At 34.3% G+C, this 22,073-nt stretch overlaps 1 protein-coding gene across 1 annotated transcript in view; it reads left to right on the top strand.

Moving 5' to 3' along the window:
* LOC145680662 (annexin B9-like) overlaps positions 1-22,073 on the top strand; it is a 34,631-nt gene that overhangs the window by 743 nt on the left and 11,815 nt on the right. Inside the window, exons 2-8 of the mRNA XM_081751444.1 lie at positions 694-728; positions 7,392-7,568; positions 9,452-9,656; positions 11,492-11,571; positions 16,166-16,238; positions 18,784-18,957; positions 20,705-20,886. Coding sequence (XP_081607570.1) covers positions 702-728; positions 7,392-7,568; positions 9,452-9,656; positions 11,492-11,571; positions 16,166-16,238; positions 18,784-18,957; positions 20,705-20,886 — 918 coding nt within the window. The 5' untranslated portion in view covers positions 694-701. The remainder of the gene's footprint in view (positions 1-693; positions 729-7,391; positions 7,569-9,451; positions 9,657-11,491; positions 11,572-16,165; positions 16,239-18,783; positions 18,958-20,704; positions 20,887-22,073) is intronic.

Here is a 22,073-nt window from a genome sequence, read left to right as displayed (position 1 = left end):
TGACTGAGAGCTCATTCGTAGCTAAGCGGTTAGCGTACGCGCCTTTGACGTTGGAGATTCGCGTTCGATTCCCCAGCAGAGCCCATGTAGTTCGGATTCCACGCTAAGTAGGTCCCATCTCATATAGTCTTGCTGCTGAAAGAGACGTTAAACAACTCAAGGCATGACTCGGCGAGAAGTTTTCTTGAAATCAAAAGAAAAGTGGAATTGGAGTTTAGTTTCTTTTAGCACCGAGGATACAGGAGATTTGGACCAACCGGCTGTTTAAGGTGGAATCCAGTTCAACGTAATGAATTCAAATTTCATTGTTCTACCAGGAATCTAGTCCAAAAATCCATACACGAAAAAGCGTATTCGGTAGCTACAAGACACCAAGGCTTAAATAGCCAGCCTACTTGAAAGATATCGTATTAAATTGTTTTGGATTTAGTCGCCAGTACATGTATTTGATAGCATAGTTTTTAAGAGCTATTCATATTCATTTAAAAATTTAAATTTGATACTGGGAGAGGAGGGGGGGGGGCTGTATTTGAGACTGAAATATTTTCTACAATTTTGAAAAATTGTAAATCCGAACTAGTAGTTAACTCGTTCTATATTTAGAACTTAAAGTTTTAGTTCATGATTCTTTTCTTATTGAATTTTAAAATTTTTGTTCGTGATTCTTTTCTTATTGAATTTTCTTTTTTTCAGATAACACCATGAGTTATCCTGTGTATCCATATCATGTAAGTAATCTTACGTATCATTTCAACTTTTTACTGGTATGAGATTCAATAAAACTTATTTTATACTGTAATAATTCGTTGGCTCTGTGATTTGATATGGGAGCACAATCGGAGTTCCGACTGGCTTCTCAATCATAATGGGATAGGAGTATTTTATTTTGGTGCTTACAGTAGCTAAACTGTTTTTACTCCACCTCCAGATTTCCCATACAGGTTAAAATTTGGTTTACTCAAATTTCTCAAGATAGCACTTCTCGCTACAACAGATGAAGGATTGGAATAGGGGAGAGCAGAATAAATAAATGACTTAAGAGTGAGCGGTAGTGGTGTGAATTAATAGCTAATATTTAACATGGGGCCATAACCTCTTCTCATTGTATTTCTTGTAAACTGCAATTTAAGGTGAAAAATAGGAATTTTAGGTTTTTATAATGATGTGAGAAAAACTAAATCGTGACTTTCCCAAGGTTTTGTAACTTGTTTCTCAAACGTTACTCATCAGCAGTTCTGAGGTTATTCTAGTGATCCTCAGAATTCACTTTACAATAACTGGACGAAAGAAAGTAATATGATAATCATAGTTTCTTAATCAGTAAAGAACCAGAGTAAAATATAAGTGTAGAATATGCTACAATTTTCCAAACTGCAAAAAATTTGCGAGGTCTTTCACAACGAGTATGTTTGCTTAATTTTTTGTAATCTAAAATTTTTAAATATTTTTGTCATCGTAAGTTTCCTGTATCATAATTTTTTCTTTAAAATTATAAAATTATTAAAGAAACTTGTGTATCAACGTAAATTGTATATAGATACTTCAAGCTATCTGCACTATGACCAAAATAACCGTATTATACAAGGGGCTTTATGCAGAGTAGTTTTGACGTATTAGTGTCATACTAAAGGCCTGACTACTGCAGGAAACATATGTTAGTCGAACTCTTTAGTATGGCACTAATCCGCAACAGAAACTCTGCATAAGGCCCAAGATCTTTTAGTAGTAAGCTGTTCCTAATCAAGGACTCTTTGATTTTTCTTTAGTGTTAGCTACCTAAACTGCTTCGGCTTAGGACGGAAATAAGTTTAAGGCAAAATAGGATTCTTATTTGAATCGAAATAAGGTAAAAACAAATCTACCAGTGTTAACTATCTTGAGCGAGAAGGCTTAAAATCGTGCGGCCGTTATTTTTGTTCAAAAATCTACTCCCTGCTTTTCTCCCTTACAATACTCACTTCAAATGCAGAGCTAGACAAATAATTTGTACTTAAGTTTATTTTAAATGGTTTAACCATGCCCTTACTTTTGCTTTTTTATAAATACAAACAGGAAAATTAACATTACAGAAATGTTCCTCCTCCAGAGAAATTTTCGAAAACCTCTGGGACATGTCTCGTTATTTTCGATGCAGATCTTAATTCAGTTTTCCTAACTTGAAGGACTCGTGAAATATTTTTGTTGGTGAAAATAAGATTGAGCCGGCTCAAGTGCTAGCTAAAAGTTCATTCCAAACTGTCCGCCAGTTTTTTCCGTAATGTAACAAGACAGCGTAAATATTTTTATATTGAATGTAGGAATTCTTCCCCTCCACCCGTTCGTAAAATAATTTTCTAAATTTGGAGTGTGCATACATAGATTATACACGAAGTTTTATCTTCCAAACTTGAAGCTTATGAGATACCCCATTTTTTTGGGAATAAATTTTCCCTCATTTTTAGAATATGCACTTTAATTAGTAACACAAAAATTGGCTTTATTAAAGTACTATGTTCAAGAGTCAATTTCAAACTATTCAGCAGTTTTCCCGGGTAAGAAACTACGTAAATTTGAACATGGAGGAAAAATATAATCCTCCTCCCCTCTTGGAAACGGAATTTTGGAAAACTCTCACGTGTTCAATTATTTTCAATGAGTTTATATCAAGTTTAATTTTCCTAACTTGAGAGTGACACTATTTTTGGCATTAATGTTTATTCCTCCCCTCCCCTTTAGAGTACGCATTTTTAGTCTATAACAAAAAAAAATTGGAAGTAGATACTATATTCAAAATTTCATTTCAAACTGTTCAGCCGATTGTGTATATTTAAGCGCGGTGAAGAGGAGTGGCGGAAACTTACCACAATCTGTAAAATTCTAAATAAGCATTGAGTATTTAATGTTCAATGGATTCAGGCTTACTAAAGTTTCTTGTATAATATAAAATGATTAAATTAGTGTATTGTAAAAATTCTTGTCAGACTAATATATAATATTTTTAAGATGTTGACTTGCACTCTACTAGTGTCTCAATGGTCAGAAATATCGCAAGATTTTTGAATATTAAAGGATATACTCGATGAAAAGATTTTATGGCTCATGTAAAATCTAAGCCCCTAATACTGGGTGTAGTTACTTAAAATCATAAGATTTCGTTAGATATCTCGAAACAATACTGTGACTTATTCTAAAACAAGTGTAGCAAATTAAATTAAATATAGCAATGAGAAACAACTACTCATATGCCAAGTAAGTCGTATTTAACTTGGACTAATAAGTCGTAGTGGACTAACTTGGACTAAATTAGTTCTTCTGTCCTCTGCAGTACTTTGAAATTGTCCATATGTAATTGTGTATAATGGTTTCACTTGTGCAATTGTTTCTTTTTGTCCTTCTGAAATGACTCTTGACAATTGTAAAGGTCAGTACAACGTATTAAGAGGAGTCCTTCGTGAGTCGGCAGACTTATCGCATTTGTGGCCAATTAGGCCCAGTTTCTAGTTCAAATGGAGGACAGTTTCTCTCGGATGTAAGTCTAGAAGCTGTTTGGATTCCGCTTTAAGCTTGTGATCTCTTCCAGCATAACCTGGTTGTTGCATAACACCAAGGCGAAACTCTTATTTCTGTCCATATGTGATATAGAGCAAGTTATTTAAACCAAAAAACCTACTTAAAAAAGGGTTTAAACCAAAACCCGGGTTTTTTGGTTCTCAATAAAAACCATGGTTTTTTGCCAACCCTGATAGTGCATATATAAGCCGGTACGAAATATAACTCTTGCTATTTTCGTAGGGGAAGAATGTCTGGCGATAAGTGTAGTGTGGTATGTGATCATATAAGTTCGGCGTCTTCCAGTCTTGGGCAGTTACAGCTTTGTGCAGGTACAGTCCTGCTGACTCTTTCGTTGCATGTCGTCTATTCAAGATTTGACAACTTTACAGAACTTGTCTGGCTTCATTTACTTGAAGCCTGGAAAGAAATGTAGTGGCATGACTATTTTCCGCTACTCATCACTTAAAATAGTTGCATAAAACCTTAACACAGGAGACATAAGGATCTACACATAACCACCTTCCATTTCTTCTGTTAACCCTTTTTGTTCGCATATATTTTTTTTTATCGGAAAAAGTCTGAAAGTTCTTAAGATGTTTAATCTTGTTGTAATAGCGCTGCTCTAAGCAGTTTTTAAATTCGTGGTAACATGAACTATCAATTTTTCATCGCGTAAGACATCTAATGAATATCTACACGCACCAATGTGCGGATTGTGCCATCGACACTTTAACATCTCTAGCAGTAGCTAGTCTCCCCTAGCCTGTCTAGTCGTGCGACGTTAGTATAGCAAAGCTTTCATGCTACTTTCATTGCTTGGTCAATGTTTCACACCTGCTATGTGAACTTTGGTGTTTTCATTGTCCGAACGCTGTGTATATTGATGCGCGACTGCAGTTGACCGTCCTCCCCTCCTCGGAAGCCTCCAGCCCCGTCCTAACTTTAGTGCATAAATTACTTGGCGACTAGTAAATACCGTATAATCGGAAGATTGCTCTGCTGTGCGTGTATTGTAGCGATCAGTGTCTTAATTTAACTCAAGGCCTGCCATTGATGTGAAAAGACAAAATTACTTAACTGCAGGCATACAATCACATGTCACACCTTCCCCTCCTAAGAATTTTCTGCCCCCAGTATATTTTTTCAGATGGTAATTTATACGTATACTAAATGCGTTGAAATCCGTCCAGGAGTCAATGTTGCATCGTACGACCCACTAAGATTTTTCCGAGTTAAATTTTTAATGGAATACTGTATTACCAACCTTTTTTTTTTTGAAAAATGTTTAAATTGTATAGCACTGTCGATCAGTTGACAATCAACTTAGGTTTATAAATCGTAAATCAGCTATTACAAACTTTGCAAGTTTCATGCCAAATCTGTTCTAGTAGTCACTGATTTTTACTTTGATTTGGAAAAAACACTTTATAATCTCATTTAGGTGAGCTGTACGAATATAAATTGTAAAGTCATAATAAAATAGCTACATTCATATTAACAGGAAATTTAATAATGGCTGTGCTTCCTCTACTTACATCTGGAATACCTCAGGGTTCTAACCTGGGTTCACTGCTGTTTTTACTTTATTCAAATGATTTACTTGATAAGTTGTCTGGAAATATTTGATATACAGGGAGGACATTAACATCTTTAATGAAATTAATACTATCAAAGATGGTTCTGTTGTAAGAAAGTTTACTTTGTGTATTAGTTAAATGATCAGAATAATTTCTTCCCTTTGAATACTGTCAAAAGTCAAGGTATAACTTTCCCCAGGAAAACTTGCTTTTGTTTTATAAATATATAATAGGTAATCAGGAAATTATTTGGAACTTGTTAGATATCTGAATAATATTAGATAAATTATTTCAAAAACCTTTAAAAGTAATCCCAGAAAAAAAAAAGTAGCAGTGATGAAATGGCTTTGCCGTAATTTTTCCAATATTAATACTTGCAAAATTGTGTAGTGTGCTCTTTCATTTAGAAAAGGTGCGGTAATTTGAAACGATAAAGCCAAATGCTTTATTCAGAATACTTCCTAGCCGGGTTGTGACGGAAGTTCACACATTTCAGATAGGAGTTTGTCTAGTATATCCAGAGAATTTTTTTGCGTTTAGCCGGTAGGCGATATATTTTTTACTTTAATTTTTTTCATAATATTCATAGTTTCTTTATTGGTTCCTTTTGTCTCTAAAGCTTCTAGTGCAAAATACTCTTGTAACTATTTAATTGCAAGCAAATAGTAATCTGTTCTAGATATTTTCCAAACTGAATTTTAGTTTGTTCAGATCTTATTGCTATTAGTTTTGTTATCTGACTTTGTATGGTTTAATTCTAGATTTCAACTTGTTTTCCTCTAGTCTTTTTCTAGGTTTGATATTATTTTTAGTTGCATGATCAGATACTACATGCTTTTATCTTAATTATTTGAATTTTTTTGTAAACCCTTTCATATTTTTTCTGTTTATAGTATGTTAAAATTTATTTCTACTTTCTGCAGCTTATTGCATTGGGTGGAAAAATTCGCGATTAAAAATATATTTTGTTTAAATCTTCCTCTTCGTATGATAAAAGTTGCGAACTGAAAAAAAAATTAGGAATTAGTATGAAATGTTAATCATGCCATTTAAGTGAAAGTGTTGGGGTTGAATTTTGAATTAATCCTCAACGTTAACCTATTTGTCATTTTTTTCCACAAAAGTTAATGATATTTGACAGGAAAAAAATTTTGAGGGTTAACTGCTGTTCCCCGGACCAATTTTGGAAAATTTATCAGATGAATTGGAGAATTCATTTTGGTTCGTGAGCAAGTCAGGTGAGGGGATAGTTAAGAAAATACTTAAGTTTTTTTGATGTTGTAAGCGGCACTATGTGGAGGCGGAAGAGACTATTTCGCGGAGAGGTACACTTATGATTTATGGAAATGCAATGTAAAAATGGTGCGTAAATGACAAGATTGTGACAAATCGTGTTTGAGTTCTGTAGATTTATACAAAAATGAGTGTCAGTTGTTGAAATTGTGAAAAGCATAGTCTACTAAATAGGCAAACAGTTTATCGTAAATGCGACTGGAAACTAATTGAAACTGCAGAAAACAGGGGGAACGTCTAACCAAACCTAATTGAGTAATTCTCGGTACTGTTTTGGATGGCATTATCTTCTCCAAAGCTCAGCAACACACATGCCATGCATTTTGACACACAAAATGTTTTCCCACTATCCTTTGTTTATGCGTACTCATCGTTGCTGACGCGCATGCTCCTTACGGATGCACTCCTTTGCTACTCCCTGCTGCGATCCTGTCCTGACTGTTGGATGGCATTAGTGTTTTTAGTGGCCACCTAGCAAAAGTTAATGATTTATGCACTAGTTTATGCCATACGTCCATATTGTATGACATACATTATATATATATATATATATATACAAAAGCTGTTTTCTGCAATTCGTTCGGAGTTTCAAGAGATATAACCCGCAACACGACAGAAGCTAGAAGTGGGTGAAATTCACTACTTCCGGTTTCGATATTGATACAGGAAAAAGATATCGATGATGCAATGGATTCAGCTTCCCAAGAATAGTTGTCCCCCCCTCCCTTAACCCTCGGTTGAAACCTGAAATGGTTCATGTTAACGATTTCCGGTTTCATTTTATCACCATAGAACAAACAATAAGGGAGAGCGAGTAGGCATAGTTGCATTTGGATATATGCACTCAGCGTTTGAAGAGTAGGTTTAATCTTTTGATTTTATTACTCTATTGAAACTAAGTTAGTAGTTAGATGTATTAAAGTTTGAGTGAATTCGCAGTTTGCAAGTCTACCGTAATTCCACACTGAAACTAAACTGCTTTGTTTCCAGGCCTCTCCCACAGTTGTGCCTGCAGACCCATTCGATGCTAATGCAGATGCAGAAGCTCTTCGAAAAGCAATGAAAGGTTTGGGAACTGATGAACAGGCAATTATTGATGTTCTTGCGAATAGGACAAATGTTCAGAGGCAAAAGATTGCAGCAGCTTTTAAAACTTTATACGGAAAGGTAAGTTAATATTCAAGTGTTACATATGTACCTAAAAGTAAATTGTCTCGATACTTTTTTTTTTTTTTATTTGTTTTGTTTAGGAGCATTGTGATTCTGCCTTAGTATGCAATACTAATAGGATTTAATGAAGTAAGGATTAAATACGGATATAAGTATCTAAGGTAGAATATGAAATAATCAGTGTAGGTTGTAATTTGCAGTTGTACTAAATGATTTATCCTTTAAAAAAGTCAATTGTACATAATGTGCAAGAATGAACTTGCGAATGTTTGTAGTTTAATTTGAATTTTAGCTTGTCGGTAACTGAATTATTTCATATGTTGAGATTCCTGTTCTTTTAAACTTATTAGTACCCTCGAAATAGTAACTATTCAGTGACGGATGAAATGTACTGGGAGGAGGGGGGGAAGAAAGTACGGTAAGCACCAATGGGAATACAAACATAATTTTTCGTGAATTGTGTGAATAAATCTGAATGTAATTTTCTTTGACTTCTGAAAATAAGCTATTTTTCGTTATTTTCTCTCAATCTTGTAATATGGAAGGTATCATTGAATTTTTGAGCTGTATTTTCTATTGGAGTGTTTAACCTAGAAATAGTCACATGCATCAAACGTGCTAGTGGTTATTCCTTGCAGCATTTATGTACGCAACTGTTCGGAGATTTAACATTAGCCTACGGAGCTCAAATTCTCCAAAGATTTAATATTTAATTAAAATTTTAATACATACTCATGTTGCTTAGTTTGAGATGTTTTCTAATTTTAATATTTAGGGTTTGTAATTTATTTCGAAACACTGACAGTTCTACATGGATTTAGTTGAGTTTTCCAGTAGGATTTACAAATAGACTGTACTTTGCAGCTACCTCGTATCTGAAAAACAAATCACAACTTTACAGAAGAAAATAAGTTTGAAAAAGTTGGAGATTAGTTGAAAGAATTTTCTGATTAAGTAAATTTATCCTAATTGACTTCTTTATTATTATTAATAATAATAATAATAATAATAATAATAAAAATCTCCCACTTTTTAAAATCTTTCTTTTTTTTTCTTTCTTCTGTAAAGTTTTTTCGGATATGAGGTAGCTGCAAAGTACCGTCGAAATATGTATTGATTTAAGCATTTATAAATTCTTAAAATATGTACAAATTTCTGTTAGTTCAGTAACCTAATTGAAATTTGTAATTACATTAAGTTTGATAAATTTTCTCGACCAGTCTATTTTTGGTAGGTATGTCTGATCTGTACTCTGAAAGTTGGATTTTTTTTAATTGAATGTAATCTACCCACTTCTCTTTTGGGTCATTTAAGCTGAAATAAGCAAATATGAATCTTGAACTATTTGACCTTAATTGGTGAGTGGCTAAAAGTTTTAAACAAGACTGCATACTACCTTTCATTAATTACTTTAGTTCAATATTGTAATTTAAATGCAAGAATTAATTTTATTTTTTTTTAATGCTTACTGAAGAGGATCGACTCTAATGTGAGGTAAAAACATAAAGCTTAACTTACGTATTCGGTAGTTTTGCTGTCTGCCAATAAATTCATTTTTACTTAATACAACTGATTGGAATTTAATAATTCAAGTACAGAAACTTTATTTTAAATCTGAAGTTTTACAGTACAAAACTCTCATATAAATACATTTAAATCTTGGGAATGTTCAGTTCTTAATTGCTTATAATTTGAGTAACCCACGAGCTGTTACTTCGATTCTTAAATCATAAGTAAATTAAGAGTACTTTGAAACATTGGCAAATTGTGTATGTGCAGTAGAGTAGTTTTGTTTGATACCTTCAATCACAGATGAAATTGCTTTTGATTTAAATGAGTAATATAAGTTGATTCAATTTCAATATTAATTACGAATGCAGGACTTAATATCAGATTTGAAGAGCGAGCTCGGCGGCAGATTTGAAGATGCAGTGGTTGCTTTGATGACTCCGTATCCTGAGTTCTATGCAAAAGAACTCCATAATGCTATCAAAGGTTTGGGAACTGATGAAGAGGTTCTGACTGAAGTACTATGCACCATGAGTAATTATGCCATCAAAGTTATCAGCAAAACCTATGAAGATTGTAAGTAATTACTTTTTCTTATTTTAATCATAGTAGTTTAATGAAAAAACTAGAAATTCCAAAAGCATATTATTTAGGATTCGACAAACTCGCCAAGAGTACTATAAGCAGTTCTAGATGAGAATAGCAAGTTTATCAGGTTGTCAGCTGTATCTAGAATTAGTTCTTTGCATACTTTGAACTTTTTACATCCTCTTGAAATATTTCATTCCAGATGCTAGATGTAACTATTAAATTAGCAATTCGTTTAGTGTATAGTAGTATTGACACTTCAATTTGTTTCCACTATCTCTACATATATTTAAAAAATAGTTTTAAAAATCATGCAGTATAGGAATAACAAATGGGATTCACGATCCTAAATAAGGTGGTGTAAAATAAAGAGCTTAGAGGATAAAAAGTTTTTTTTTTTTTTTTTTTTTTAACTTGGCATTCTGGCGGTTTATGCACGTGTTCTGTTAATAATGCTACGTAACACGTTATTTAGCGAGTCCTCGTCTGAGTGCAAATATTTAGAAACGATGAAGGCGGTATGTTAACGGACAGTTGAGACAATTTTCCCGTTATATTAAATGTTACAGGCCGCGGTGGCTCAGTGGTAGCGTTCACCTCTGGCGCATAGGGTCCCGGGTTCAAACCCTGCTCACGCAAAGTAAACTTTGTGGTGGACAGTGTGCGTGGGTTTCCTCGGGGTTCTCCAGTTTCCTCCCACTTTCTTTATTCCACCATTTCATTCATTCCTAATCTTCAGTCTCCTTTAGCTTAGCCGGCATAAGCGGGACGTAACTCAGATTTCATTTAATTTCATTTCAATTTGTTACATAACACCTTTATCCTCTAAGCGCTTCAAATTTCAATTTTCCTGTAATGGTTCTGTCTGCGCCTCAGGCAACTTCCCGCACGCAATCAATTTGCTTTCGGACGTCCAAAACGGTGAAATCGCTAAACTGCAGGAAGAAACTACTTAAGAGACTAACCTGTCGAGAAATTTAATTTCGCTACTAACATTTGTTAAATGAGTTTATCAAGGGAGGGGCTAAACCATAGTTTGCCGCTTTAACCAGTGTAAAGCAGAACTGAAGCAAATTTTATCCAGTGTATACCTAAGCGTCAAGGGGGGCTATAGCCCCCATAGCCCTCCCCTTGGATCCGCACCCTATATATATATATATATATATATATATATATATATATATATATATATATATATATATATATATATATATATAGCACATACTGAGTATTGTCAGAACTTACTATAAAACTATACTAAAAGTCAGATGATAGATCTACCTTAGTCTTCCGTCTTCAGAAGTACACCGGATGTGCAAAGGGTTGAGGATAAAGTGGTAGGCAAGGAAGAGGGTAAAGTTAGAGCTTAATGCAAGCTCGTGATCAGTAAAAAACGTACATCCACTGTGTATGTCGCTAAATCAGGAGAACCCCGTATATTTGGGCACGAAAACTCGTCAAAAACTAGTCTTGGACTCGGAACTCTAGGGCAGTTAAGATAAGAGCAATAAATTGTTTGGCTGTAGGAGACAGGCTCTGAACTTTCTTTCCAAAGATTAACTTTAAATCCCAGTCGAGAATCTTACTCGTGCAGGTTAAATAAAGCTAAGAAATAAATCTGTTTTCTCACTGGAATGCGGAAAGTTACTTCCGACACGTTGTGTGCTTCCACTTCCCATTTTACTTATTTTGCTGGCAGAAATTCTTGAAGTCGAAATCTTAGTTCGAGTAATGGTACTATACAATAGCTCACATTCTTTAAAGCCTTCTCAATGAAATGACTGATAATTTACTTTTCAGTAAATAGAACTTTCTCTTTCCAGTGTATGAGAGCTCATTGGAAAATGATCTGACTAGTGACACATCTGGTAATTTCAGAAGATTGCTGATTTCAATGTGCACTGTAAGTATATATTTCTTAGTTTTAATGTAGCTATTTGTGATTTGTGCAATCTGCGAAGTGTAAAAACATTCTGGTTATTCGTATAAATTTTATGTACAATATCTTATTCTTCATAGCAAGACATAATGCTTGCACAAAGTAATTTGGCTGCTCACCTTCTGGAACACTTAACATACGTTCTGTTCTAGTTTTTTTCTTTTTTTTTTTTCCTCTCCAAGAATCCTGATTGCCCTAATTTATTCGTGTACACTTGAAGGTTGAAGCGCCAGTTGTATTTACGGATACTGTCACAATTCACAATGATATTATGGGAAACTAATGTTAGAATAGTTTAAACTTTGTCTAAGATTTTGCCAACTCTTATTTTGAAGTTTGAGTTAGAATTTTTGTAGTTTATTACTATATCGCGACAACTTTATAAGGTAGTTTCTTTCTTCCTTTTTATTTTTCGGGAGGTAATTTTAATTCCAATAGTAGACAGTGTAACGAAATCAGTAATGATTCTACAGATTAATATGCTCCCAAAAGCACTAGTTCGAAATCTGCGTAAGAATGATTGATAATTTTATTTGCCCACTCTATATTGAAAAATGTTTATTCACTTAAAGGGCCTATCCAGTTGCAGCAATGTGAACACTTTGGGGCAAATGGCTGAAATTCAGCTTAAATGTAGAAGACTATGTAGTTCTATATTGGAAAAGCAAATTGTCCTAAAATAGACAAAAAAAAAAAAAAAAAAAAAAGCACGAAACATTAATTGAAAATCAATGGAAAACAATTCCTTCCACTTATCTCGGATAAAGAGGGAGATGGCTGAAATTCAGCTTAAATATAGAACAGACTATGCAGATTCTAAATTCAAAACACAAATTGTCCTAAAATGGGTGAACATAGTCGAGAAAAATCACGAAACATCAACATTAAAGCCTGACAAATCCGTGGGAAAATGAGGTCGTCCACATCTCAAATTGAGATGGCTAATTGAAAGCTCATCGCAGACATAATAAAGATCTTAAAAACTGTATATCACGTCAGTCAAAAATCACGTTGACTAAAATCAACAATAATGAAGTATATGCATCTTTGAATTGCCCAGGGTGTCTCCGCACGGAAATTGTGCTTGAAATATGTCCTATTGATTTGGAATCTCAAGACTCTACTTAGCACGCCACGTGATTCTGCTGATTCTGTTGACAGGTTGTGGAGAATAAAATATTCTGTTTGAGGTTAGAATAATTGTGCTTAGTTATCATTCATAAATAGTTACTAAAAGGGGAGCATACATTGAATTAGTTTCATCCTTTTTCATGTGTTTGATTGCAATCTTTGTAAGATTGAACATTTTGTACACTATTTTCTTCATCTTAGGTGATTAGCAGATTCGTATGCGCAATAGGACAAGTGTTCGGTGAAAAATTTACTTGTGATTCCCGAAGAATACTTGTGATTTACTTGATTCCCGTTTGAGAGCAAGTTTTGTTAAAGATTACATAGAGAACTCATAGCAAGAAGTCAGAAAAGACTAACAAAGCCTAAGTGAGAGATCGTCGAACATTGAAGAGAATTATCAGTCTTAAAGCTAATGTTCTGAAACTGACTGAAGAGTCTCGAATGACTAGTTTCTCAAAACCTGCATAACTTGAACATCAGCGGTTGAGTTGAGATTTCGAAGTCAGATCATTGCTAACGCGGTAGCGCAGAAAAAATGGATATACGGACTGATCATTGACAGTATTCCGATTAGTCATACTTTTCCTGGTTTCCAACAGACAGCTTGTGTTGCGAATGTCCAGAAGCGTATGCTTCGGGCCGTTCCCTTATGGAGCCGGCATTGGTATAGAGCAGTTCATTGTATAATAAAAGGACTAATTTCGTTAAAGTGGCTGGATGTTTTAGGTGCTTCTATGACCAGCGAGTGTTTGAGTCAGATAATTTTCTTCGATAAGGACTTCCAAAATGCCATCTTGATACAGTATGGCATATTTCAGTTGAGAATTCGCATTTGTCCCTATTGCATAGTTAAAATTGAATACAGAAGTAAATGAAGCCTTTACAATTAAAATACTCCGTGGAAAAATCTATATTAAAATGCTAGGTTTGTTTCTCCAAAGAAATGTTTGTCTCCAGTCCTTTCGACAATGAGATCTCAAACCACAAGTGCTAGAAACGTGCCGTTTTTGCTAGTCTATTCCAAATTTTGTGTAGATTGTCCAGTTCTAATTGAATATTTAAGAAACCTGGCAGTTTTTTTTAATAGGGGTACACTGGAAGTGTTGAAATTTTATAAAAATCATATCCTATGAGTTATACATTACAACACAACGTAGTTGTATACAGGGGTTGTATATCTTTGGCGTTTTTTCATGGCCAAATGATAATGAAAAACGAAGGATAACCATTTCTCCAGTCTAAGATGAATCTTTATTGTTGGGAGTGTTTTACCCAATGATCACCGTATATCACATCACTGACATTATAATTGAGTATGTAATGTATTTACTTATTACATACTGCATGCAAGAAGAAAACTGATCATACATGAATTAGAAACTCCACCAACCGTAAGTAGACTCAATCTTGCAAACAGTGCGAGATATTGAAAAAATAATTTAAATCTCCCCTTTATGGCACTCCTTGCCAATTTTTATCGTCTTACTTCTGTCTGTAAAGGGACATGTACAGATGTGATTCCTGTTTGTGAATGATCTACTGTGTAGTGCAGGTTCAGCTAGTATACCCATTAAGATACTCCATAATAATAATAATAATAATAATAATAATAATAATAATAATAATAATAATAATAATAATAATAATAATAATAATAATAATAATAATAATAAACCTACTAGAATCTACAAGCAGATAGTACTGTGCCGTGATGTGCCATCAGTTTATAGCTCGAAATAATCTCTAAATACTCATGAAATGAATGTGACAATTGGGGATGAAACTGATGCTCATCACGGTACTTAACTGTAAAAGCAATGGTTGAATTTAAATAAAATTCAAATGTTTCAATTTTGAGAATGACTAGTGGAAAAGGTTAGAAAGGTTTAAACTATAAAACAAAGGATGAGCACTAGCCTGATATTCCAATGAGACTGTCGTCGTCCTGGTCATCTTGGTTGATGAATGACTTTCCCTGGAAGAACCTGGAAGCGCTGGAGTCAGCCAACAATTTGATCTCAATTCTGTTGAACTGCTAGGGGCGTAGTTCTCTTCACGATGAATCTTGAACGATGTTCTTAATCTCCATTCCACTAGTCAATGTTACTAAAGTGAATCTGTGGGGCCGCGGTGGCTCAGTGGTAAGAGCGTTCACCTCTGGTGCTTGGGGTCCCGAATTCGATGCCAGCCCCCGCCAAGTGACCTTTGTGGTGGACAAACACCGTGTGCGTGGGTTTCCTCGGGGTTCTCCAGTTCCCTCCCACTTTCTTCATTCATTACTCATCAGTCTCTTGTAGCCTAACCGGCATAACCGTGGGACGTAAAACTCAGATTTAATTTCATTTTCAAGTGGATCTGTGGTGATGAACCTACAGAATGGTATTCCTAAGACATGGAGCTGGTCGTTCTCCAATGGTGCGATGTGCTTCTCACGACGATCCTGCACCTTTCCAAACCTTGAGGCGAATACCCCGTGTGGACGTGTCCTCCGTGGTTTTGTTAAACCGTAAAACGATGTCTTCATTCAATCAACTAGGAAGCATCAGGCTAGGCGGAAGGGAATGTGGAAAAGCAAGAAGGAAACTAGTAGTTTATTAGCAATTTCAGTAATAACCATAAAGAAATAAATGGTTATCCAAGCAGTCTACAAATGTAAATCATAAATAAGTTTTGTTTCTTGAAATTTGAGTTCATGGTTCTGTTGTAGATAAGCGTAATTTAATAAAATAAGATTGAATTTAGCAAATTAGAGTTTACGCAATTATCTTAATTACTTCAGTCTGTAGTATAGTATGTATAACAATTGGAATTGCAGTGCGTTATTAAAAACGCGAACAAGAATGAAAAGTGTAGCAGTATGTAGTTTTAACTGAGGCTGGGAATCAAGCAAAATTCGCGGAAAGTAGCTTACGCCCGCTTTTGGGTGGTGAGGAAAGTCAAGTGAAATCTATTGCAGTGTGAAGACTATTAATGAAACATTAAAATTAATTGAAGTCTTGTGTAAGAAAAATGGTGCAACTGTTAGACACAAATTACAGCTCTTGAGCATGAGAAAGTGGTTACTACCGGCCAGCAGTGCAAGTCAAGGATAGTGATGCAGTAAGCCAAAACAACTTCCACAGAAGGCAGTTGACCAATGGGTAGACTAGCTTACCTGAACACATCGCCATTAGTTAGAAACTTTGAGCCATCCTCTCCTTGAAACCAAAATGTGAAAGACCAAATTGATGAGACTAATTGCTAGGGAGTAACAAAATAGTTCAAAATAGTTTCAAATGATCAGCCATTTTCTACAAGGAAAATACAAATCAATTTACGAATACCTATAATTGAAAACGTAGCCTGTAAAGTATCAAATGAATCTATTGACAAAAGTTAAATGATTGAGTGATAGGAATTTCTAATTCAGTGCAATTTATTGTAGGCTAATAGGAGCGAAAGTCATGATGTGGACGAAGAAGGCGCGGTCAGGGATGCAGAAACTCTTCATGAAGCAGGTAAGAGACAATGCAGATTTGAAGCTCGAACTTTTTCTCGAATAAACCTAATATATGAATTAATCCCTGCAATTTTTCTTCGTATTAACAGAATATACTTCAAAGGCAACCGAATTTTTGGACACACTAGATTCTCTGTATGTGCTAATTTAATAAGTGAAAGTGAATGACTGGACCGAGACTTGAACACAGATATTCGGCATACCGCGCCGATGCTTTAACCACTACGCTACCCAGTCCGCTTCCCAGAACTGCCACTCTCCTGAAGCGGTGCTCTCCATTCAGACCACATGGCTTGTTTTTTAGCCTGTCTGGGTAGTGTAGTGTTAACGCATCGGCACGTTATGTAGAAGATCCCGGCTTCGAGTCCAGGCCAGTTTTCACTTTCACTGTTCAAACTATTTCCTACATAAGTAAAACTACCAGGACATGTATTTCGAGCAGGATCATACCAATCAGGACAAAGGGGAAGACAAAGAAGCCTAAAAATTAACTTTAAAATCTGTACCACCATTAGTTTTCTTTTCCAGAATAAGGCCAAACCTAAACTTTTGAACACTCCAATCTTATAAACCTAAGTTGTAAATATTTTGTTTTAGAGACAGTTTCTATTATTAGAAAGATCTAAAACTGACGTCACGTACGTGTTCGGTGCACGTTCTCATAATCTACTTTCACAATTCACTCTACCCCACAAAGGTAGAGATTAAATGAAGAGTATGTTAATACATGTCTACATTCCTCGAACGGTTGAACTAGTAGCCAGTCATGTAAAATACGTTAATATTGTGTAACGTAATATGAAGGACTGATATCGGAATATGCACGTTATATAAAATCTAGATCTGTTTGACCTTTCTAATAATTTGCAAAGAACTAGATTTGGTTCATTCCATTAATTTAAAAGCTAAATGATTCGATGTTTAAGAACCATTCAGTCACATGTTTAGGAACGTTAAAAACTCATATTAAAGCATTAAGTTTAATCATATCAGGTGGCGCACATAGAGTAATTTGATCAGGCTTGGATCAGAATTTAATCTCGTTCCAGAGTAAATTGCAATAATTTGTTTATACTACAGCGTTCGAGAGACGTTGCATTCTTTTGAAGTTCGTAACTTATTTAATATATCGTAATATAATTTTCCTGAGTTTTTAATCTTTATCCTTCGACCTGATGGACTCTCCAAACTGTTTTTTGAAATCAGTTGAGAAGGTTTTATCCTATTTTATAGTTTACAGTACCCGATCACTTTTTAGTTGGACCAGCCAAATGTCCTAAGACACTCATTACTTTGTAGAGTAATGGTAATAGAATGCTACCAATGAGTATTAGGAAGTTTTCGCTACCTTGTATTTATTATAGTAATTTTGAAATATGATGTATTGAATCTTGCCTCTTTTTAAAAGTAAAATTAGAACGTGCAGTTTAAATTTTCGTGGAATCTTTGAATTTCACTTCCCGTAATCTAGTTGCAAAATGTTCAAGGATCTTGCTTCAGGTTTTGATTCGTGAGTGGCATGTTACATTTCTCATCAATTTAATATTTTAAAAGTAAATAATTTCCTTAGTACAGCCACGTGTGTATTTCAGAGCTTCTTCACTTACTCCTAAATTGCAATAAAAAAGTATATTAACTTTTTTTTTCCAAGCTGTCAAAATATGCTAATTGCAAGTAGTGCTCTCGAGTGAATCAAATTTATGGTAATGCAGCTATATATTTTTGTATTTTTCAAATGGATATATTCGCAAATTCTAATGTTAGTGTGGAGAGTTTGAGTTGAAATAATGAAGATACACTGACTGTTATACAGTGGGATTAATTTTGAGTTGACGCAGTTATGTATATATAATTGTAACATCTGTTTATTGAATCTGAAGATTTCATTAAAACTTCGGCTATGTAAAGAGCACTGAGGTCAAATGTTCCAATCTGTAGATATGGAAACTTACCAAGACGTCCAAGTACGTATTACTTGAATTCCTGCGAGGATTTGTTTTCCCCAGTTCTGTTTTGCCTACCATACTTGAAATTTCAGAAATTGGTCTGGATATAATTTCAGTAAAATTTATAATGGTAGTTATTTTTAACGTGGCTGTGTGCACTCTTAAGTATTTTTGTCATGTGCACTTACATGGTTTAGTTTTTTACTTGAAAAGGTAAGTTATTAAAGTACGAGACTGATCTTCGTTAAAGTGAAATTGACTTAGGAAATCACTTTTGTAGGCTTAAGTACGAACTTAAGAATTGTTAATGCTTTCTCTCAACATCCCACTTTTCATTTTTAAACTTTACCGTAAAGGTATAACCATTGAACTTTCTCCATTAAATGTTTAAAAATATTGCAGAAAGATTGTAAAGAAAAGCTAGGAACAAAATTTGTAATATATTTGTACGAGATAATGAACTTGTCTCCTGTTAAGGTTATTCATAGTTGTATTTTTAAGGAATAGGTTGAAACTGTTTACTCCTTGCTGTTCTTTCCGTTGTAGCTTATCTGCTGTTCGAATAACATTAAAATGTTGAAATATATTCTTTTTTAGGCGTGGAAAAAATGGGAACGGATGAATCTGCTTTCAATGCAATTCTTGCATCTCGAAGCTATCCGCAGCTGAATCGGATTTTCTTCGAATATGAAAAGTTGGCTGGACACGATATTGAAACTGCCATTGATAAAGAATTCTCAGGATCCGTTAAAGATGGGTTGTTGGCAATTGGTAAGAAGGTTAACCTTATCTTAATTTTAGTAAAGTGCTATGTTAAGGCTTAAAAATTATCCTATGTAAGAAGGGAATTTTGATTGTGGTCAATCGACCAATACATAATTTTTATATGGATTTAGATATTCTCTAAATGAGTACGTTAATGCCTAGTTGATTTGTTAATTAGAAATACTGTACTATTGGCACATTAAAAGTTTGCTGCACTTAGAACAAATTTAGAGATGTTTAAATTGTTTATGTATAAGCATATGGGTGTATAACTTGTATATATTAATCTTGTAATATAGAACATTGAAACAATATGGTAGATTTCGGAAGAAAATTTAAGACTTTCTGAAATATTTGGATGCAGTACATGCAATATTATAGTTTTGATCGAGAACTTGGTCTACATGTTACTTTAGAGTAGGACATAAACTTGTAATTAAAGAACTAAAGAAACTTGTATTTTTAATACTCAGCTCAATTTTCCCGGCAAAAAGTATTGGTAAATCTGCAAGATCAGCAGCGCAAATGTCTTAAACATAAGGGGGGGGGGTAATACTTAAAAAAAAAAAAAAAAAAAAAAAAAAAAAACTGTTCAAACTATTTATGAAGTTGAAAACCGCTGTAGAGGATCAGGGAGCAGTTTTCTTCAACATTGGGAGGATGGCAGATTTGAGACTTATTCTGGGAAGGGGACGTCAATTTCATATCACTTTCCTTTGACAGATACAATTAAATTTCTCCGCAAAACATTTCAAATCTGATTATTGGGAGGAGTCCACATCAGTTCCAAGATTGAATGGGACATGTCCCCCTCATCCCCCCAGGACTTGCGCCAGTGTGCAAGATTACGAGGAAAACTTGTTCCTATTAATCAAGAAGACTATTGCGTATTTATTTTTCCACGTAGTTTTTGTTAGCTAATCCTTAGAAAAAGTATAGTTTTGTCGCACTTCAGAAAAGTCAATAGCTTATATCACTCATTAATAGAAAATACAAAGCCAAAACTCAAATGACCCATAAGATATTGAAGATTGTTTGAGGCTAGGACTTGTGTACTTGGATTTGTTATAATCCCTTTCAACAGCAAGGTTAAGACGTGGACTTACAGCTTAATGTGGGATCAGAACTATAGGGACCCGTCTGCCAATCTATTTTGGGCAGTTGGCAATGTCAGTCGCCCTTACACGCTTGCGTATCGGATACTTATCTCGTTTCTATTTTGTGGCGCTAACCATCCGTATTGTGAAGACTGCATCATCCTACTGAGTATTCAGCACATGATCGTGCAGAATTCAGACCTCAAAACATTTAGGATTATCTAAAAAATCACAATCAGGTTTTAGGGGATAAATGCGGTCTCTAGTGACCGTATTTTTATTCGTGAGACTAGAATAGTTAAATTCTCTTAAATTTTTCCTGTCATTACTATTAGTGCCTGTTCAACTTATTTTTGTTATATATTTTATATTTTAGCTTTTTCACATGTTATGTACTTTTCGTCTTGAACTTCTTAAAAGTTAAATGTAATGAACAGAATGTCATTGGCCTTGTGACGGACAAATAACCTTGATGCTGATGTTTGAATTATAGCCGGTAATCACTGAATATTAATCCTAGTTTTAGGATCACCAGGATAGGATCAGTGGTGAGATTTAGTTTCTGCGGTGAACCTACTCGATCAATAAAATATATTTAATGACCAATCCGTATTTTTAAGTGGATGAGTATCTTTAAAACTAATCTCTTCTTCCAGTTAAATCTGTAAGGAACAAGTCTGGCTACTATGCTGAACGCCTTCATAAAGCGATTGCTGGTGCAGGAACAAAGGACAAAGCATTGATTAGAATTGTGGTTACAAGATCCGAAGTAGATATGGGAGATATTAAACGGGAATATGCACACCGTTACGGAAAGGAATTGGTGGATGATATCGCTGTAAGTATTCTCCGAATAATTACCTTATGTTTCTAGGGGTGATATATACTTTTCTCTTGCCATCGTAGATCTAGACTTAAGTATATAGCTTTCGAAAGTAAAATTGTTCCTTGTGATCATAATGCGCGTTTTATTAGGAAAAAATTGTCGCTGTATAAGCAGCACACAAATTTTATAGAAATGTTGCCTTGAGTCGGCGTTATTAAAATGTGTTAAAACTAGTCTTAGCATTCAAATACGACAAATATAGATGTTACTATACGTGATAATATTGCTGTTTATTCTGAGTTAATTTTTCATGTAAGCCTGAGCCAGCATTAAATGTGGTCCAGCCTTGTTAGTCACTTTAAGTTAAAATAGTAATTTGTAAATTTGGAACTTTTAGCTTTTTAAACTTATCGTGGATCAGTATTAATGTTTAGATTCTTCAGGAAAAAATACTTTAATTATTGAGTAGTTATTTTAAAAAAATAAATCTAAAATTTTTAATTTGGAGAAATAATCTTAAATTCTATACTGCATCCAGTTAAAACAATGAATTTCAGAACTTACCTAAAGGCACTAAATGTATTCATGCTATCTTTATATAAAGTTAAGTCACTCAGATGTAAGTTAATACAGAATTAGGAATGTTTATTTAATTGTAATACAGGATTAATTTTACGTAGTACAGTCCATATTCAGAAAGGGTTGGCAGACTAAGAATACTATTGCCAGGAGATACACCGAGAATTAAAGGAATTTTTAAGGGTTAATGAAATGCACTTAAGCATTTATACTGACTTAAGCACTGCTATTCCACACTTAACTAAATTCTTAGTTTCCATTAGCAAACTAATCAGTCTCGACGATTGTCTTGACTAAGTGGTGCTTGGTAGGTGGTAGCTAGTGTTTGGCTCAAGATACCTCCCCCACAAATCTGACCTTATTTTCTGTTAGTAATGGATGCAATTTTGGCTTTTATTCGCATCCTAAGTGCAAAGTTCCGAAACTTAGTTTCAATGTGTGCTAGGTAAATGGGATATACCCTAGTTACATTTTCTTGTATTTACTTTTTCATGAAAATAAGTTTCTTGATCTTTCCGTAAATTTTGGTAATTTGCTATTCATTTCTTTGGAAATTTAAATTCTTTCATTATAATTGTAAGTCATTTCAAAACTTAAACCATTTTAAGTTCCATGTCTTG

This window comes from Thermobia domestica, chromosome 3, assembly GCF_964235325.1.
Source record: "Thermobia domestica chromosome 3, izTheDome1.hap1.1, whole genome shotgun sequence".
Lineage (NCBI taxonomy): Eukaryota > Metazoa > Arthropoda > Insecta > Zygentoma > Lepismatidae > Thermobia > Thermobia domestica.
The sequence above is the reverse complement of the archived record's forward strand: the minus strand, read 5'-3'. Positions and strand labels throughout refer to the sequence as shown.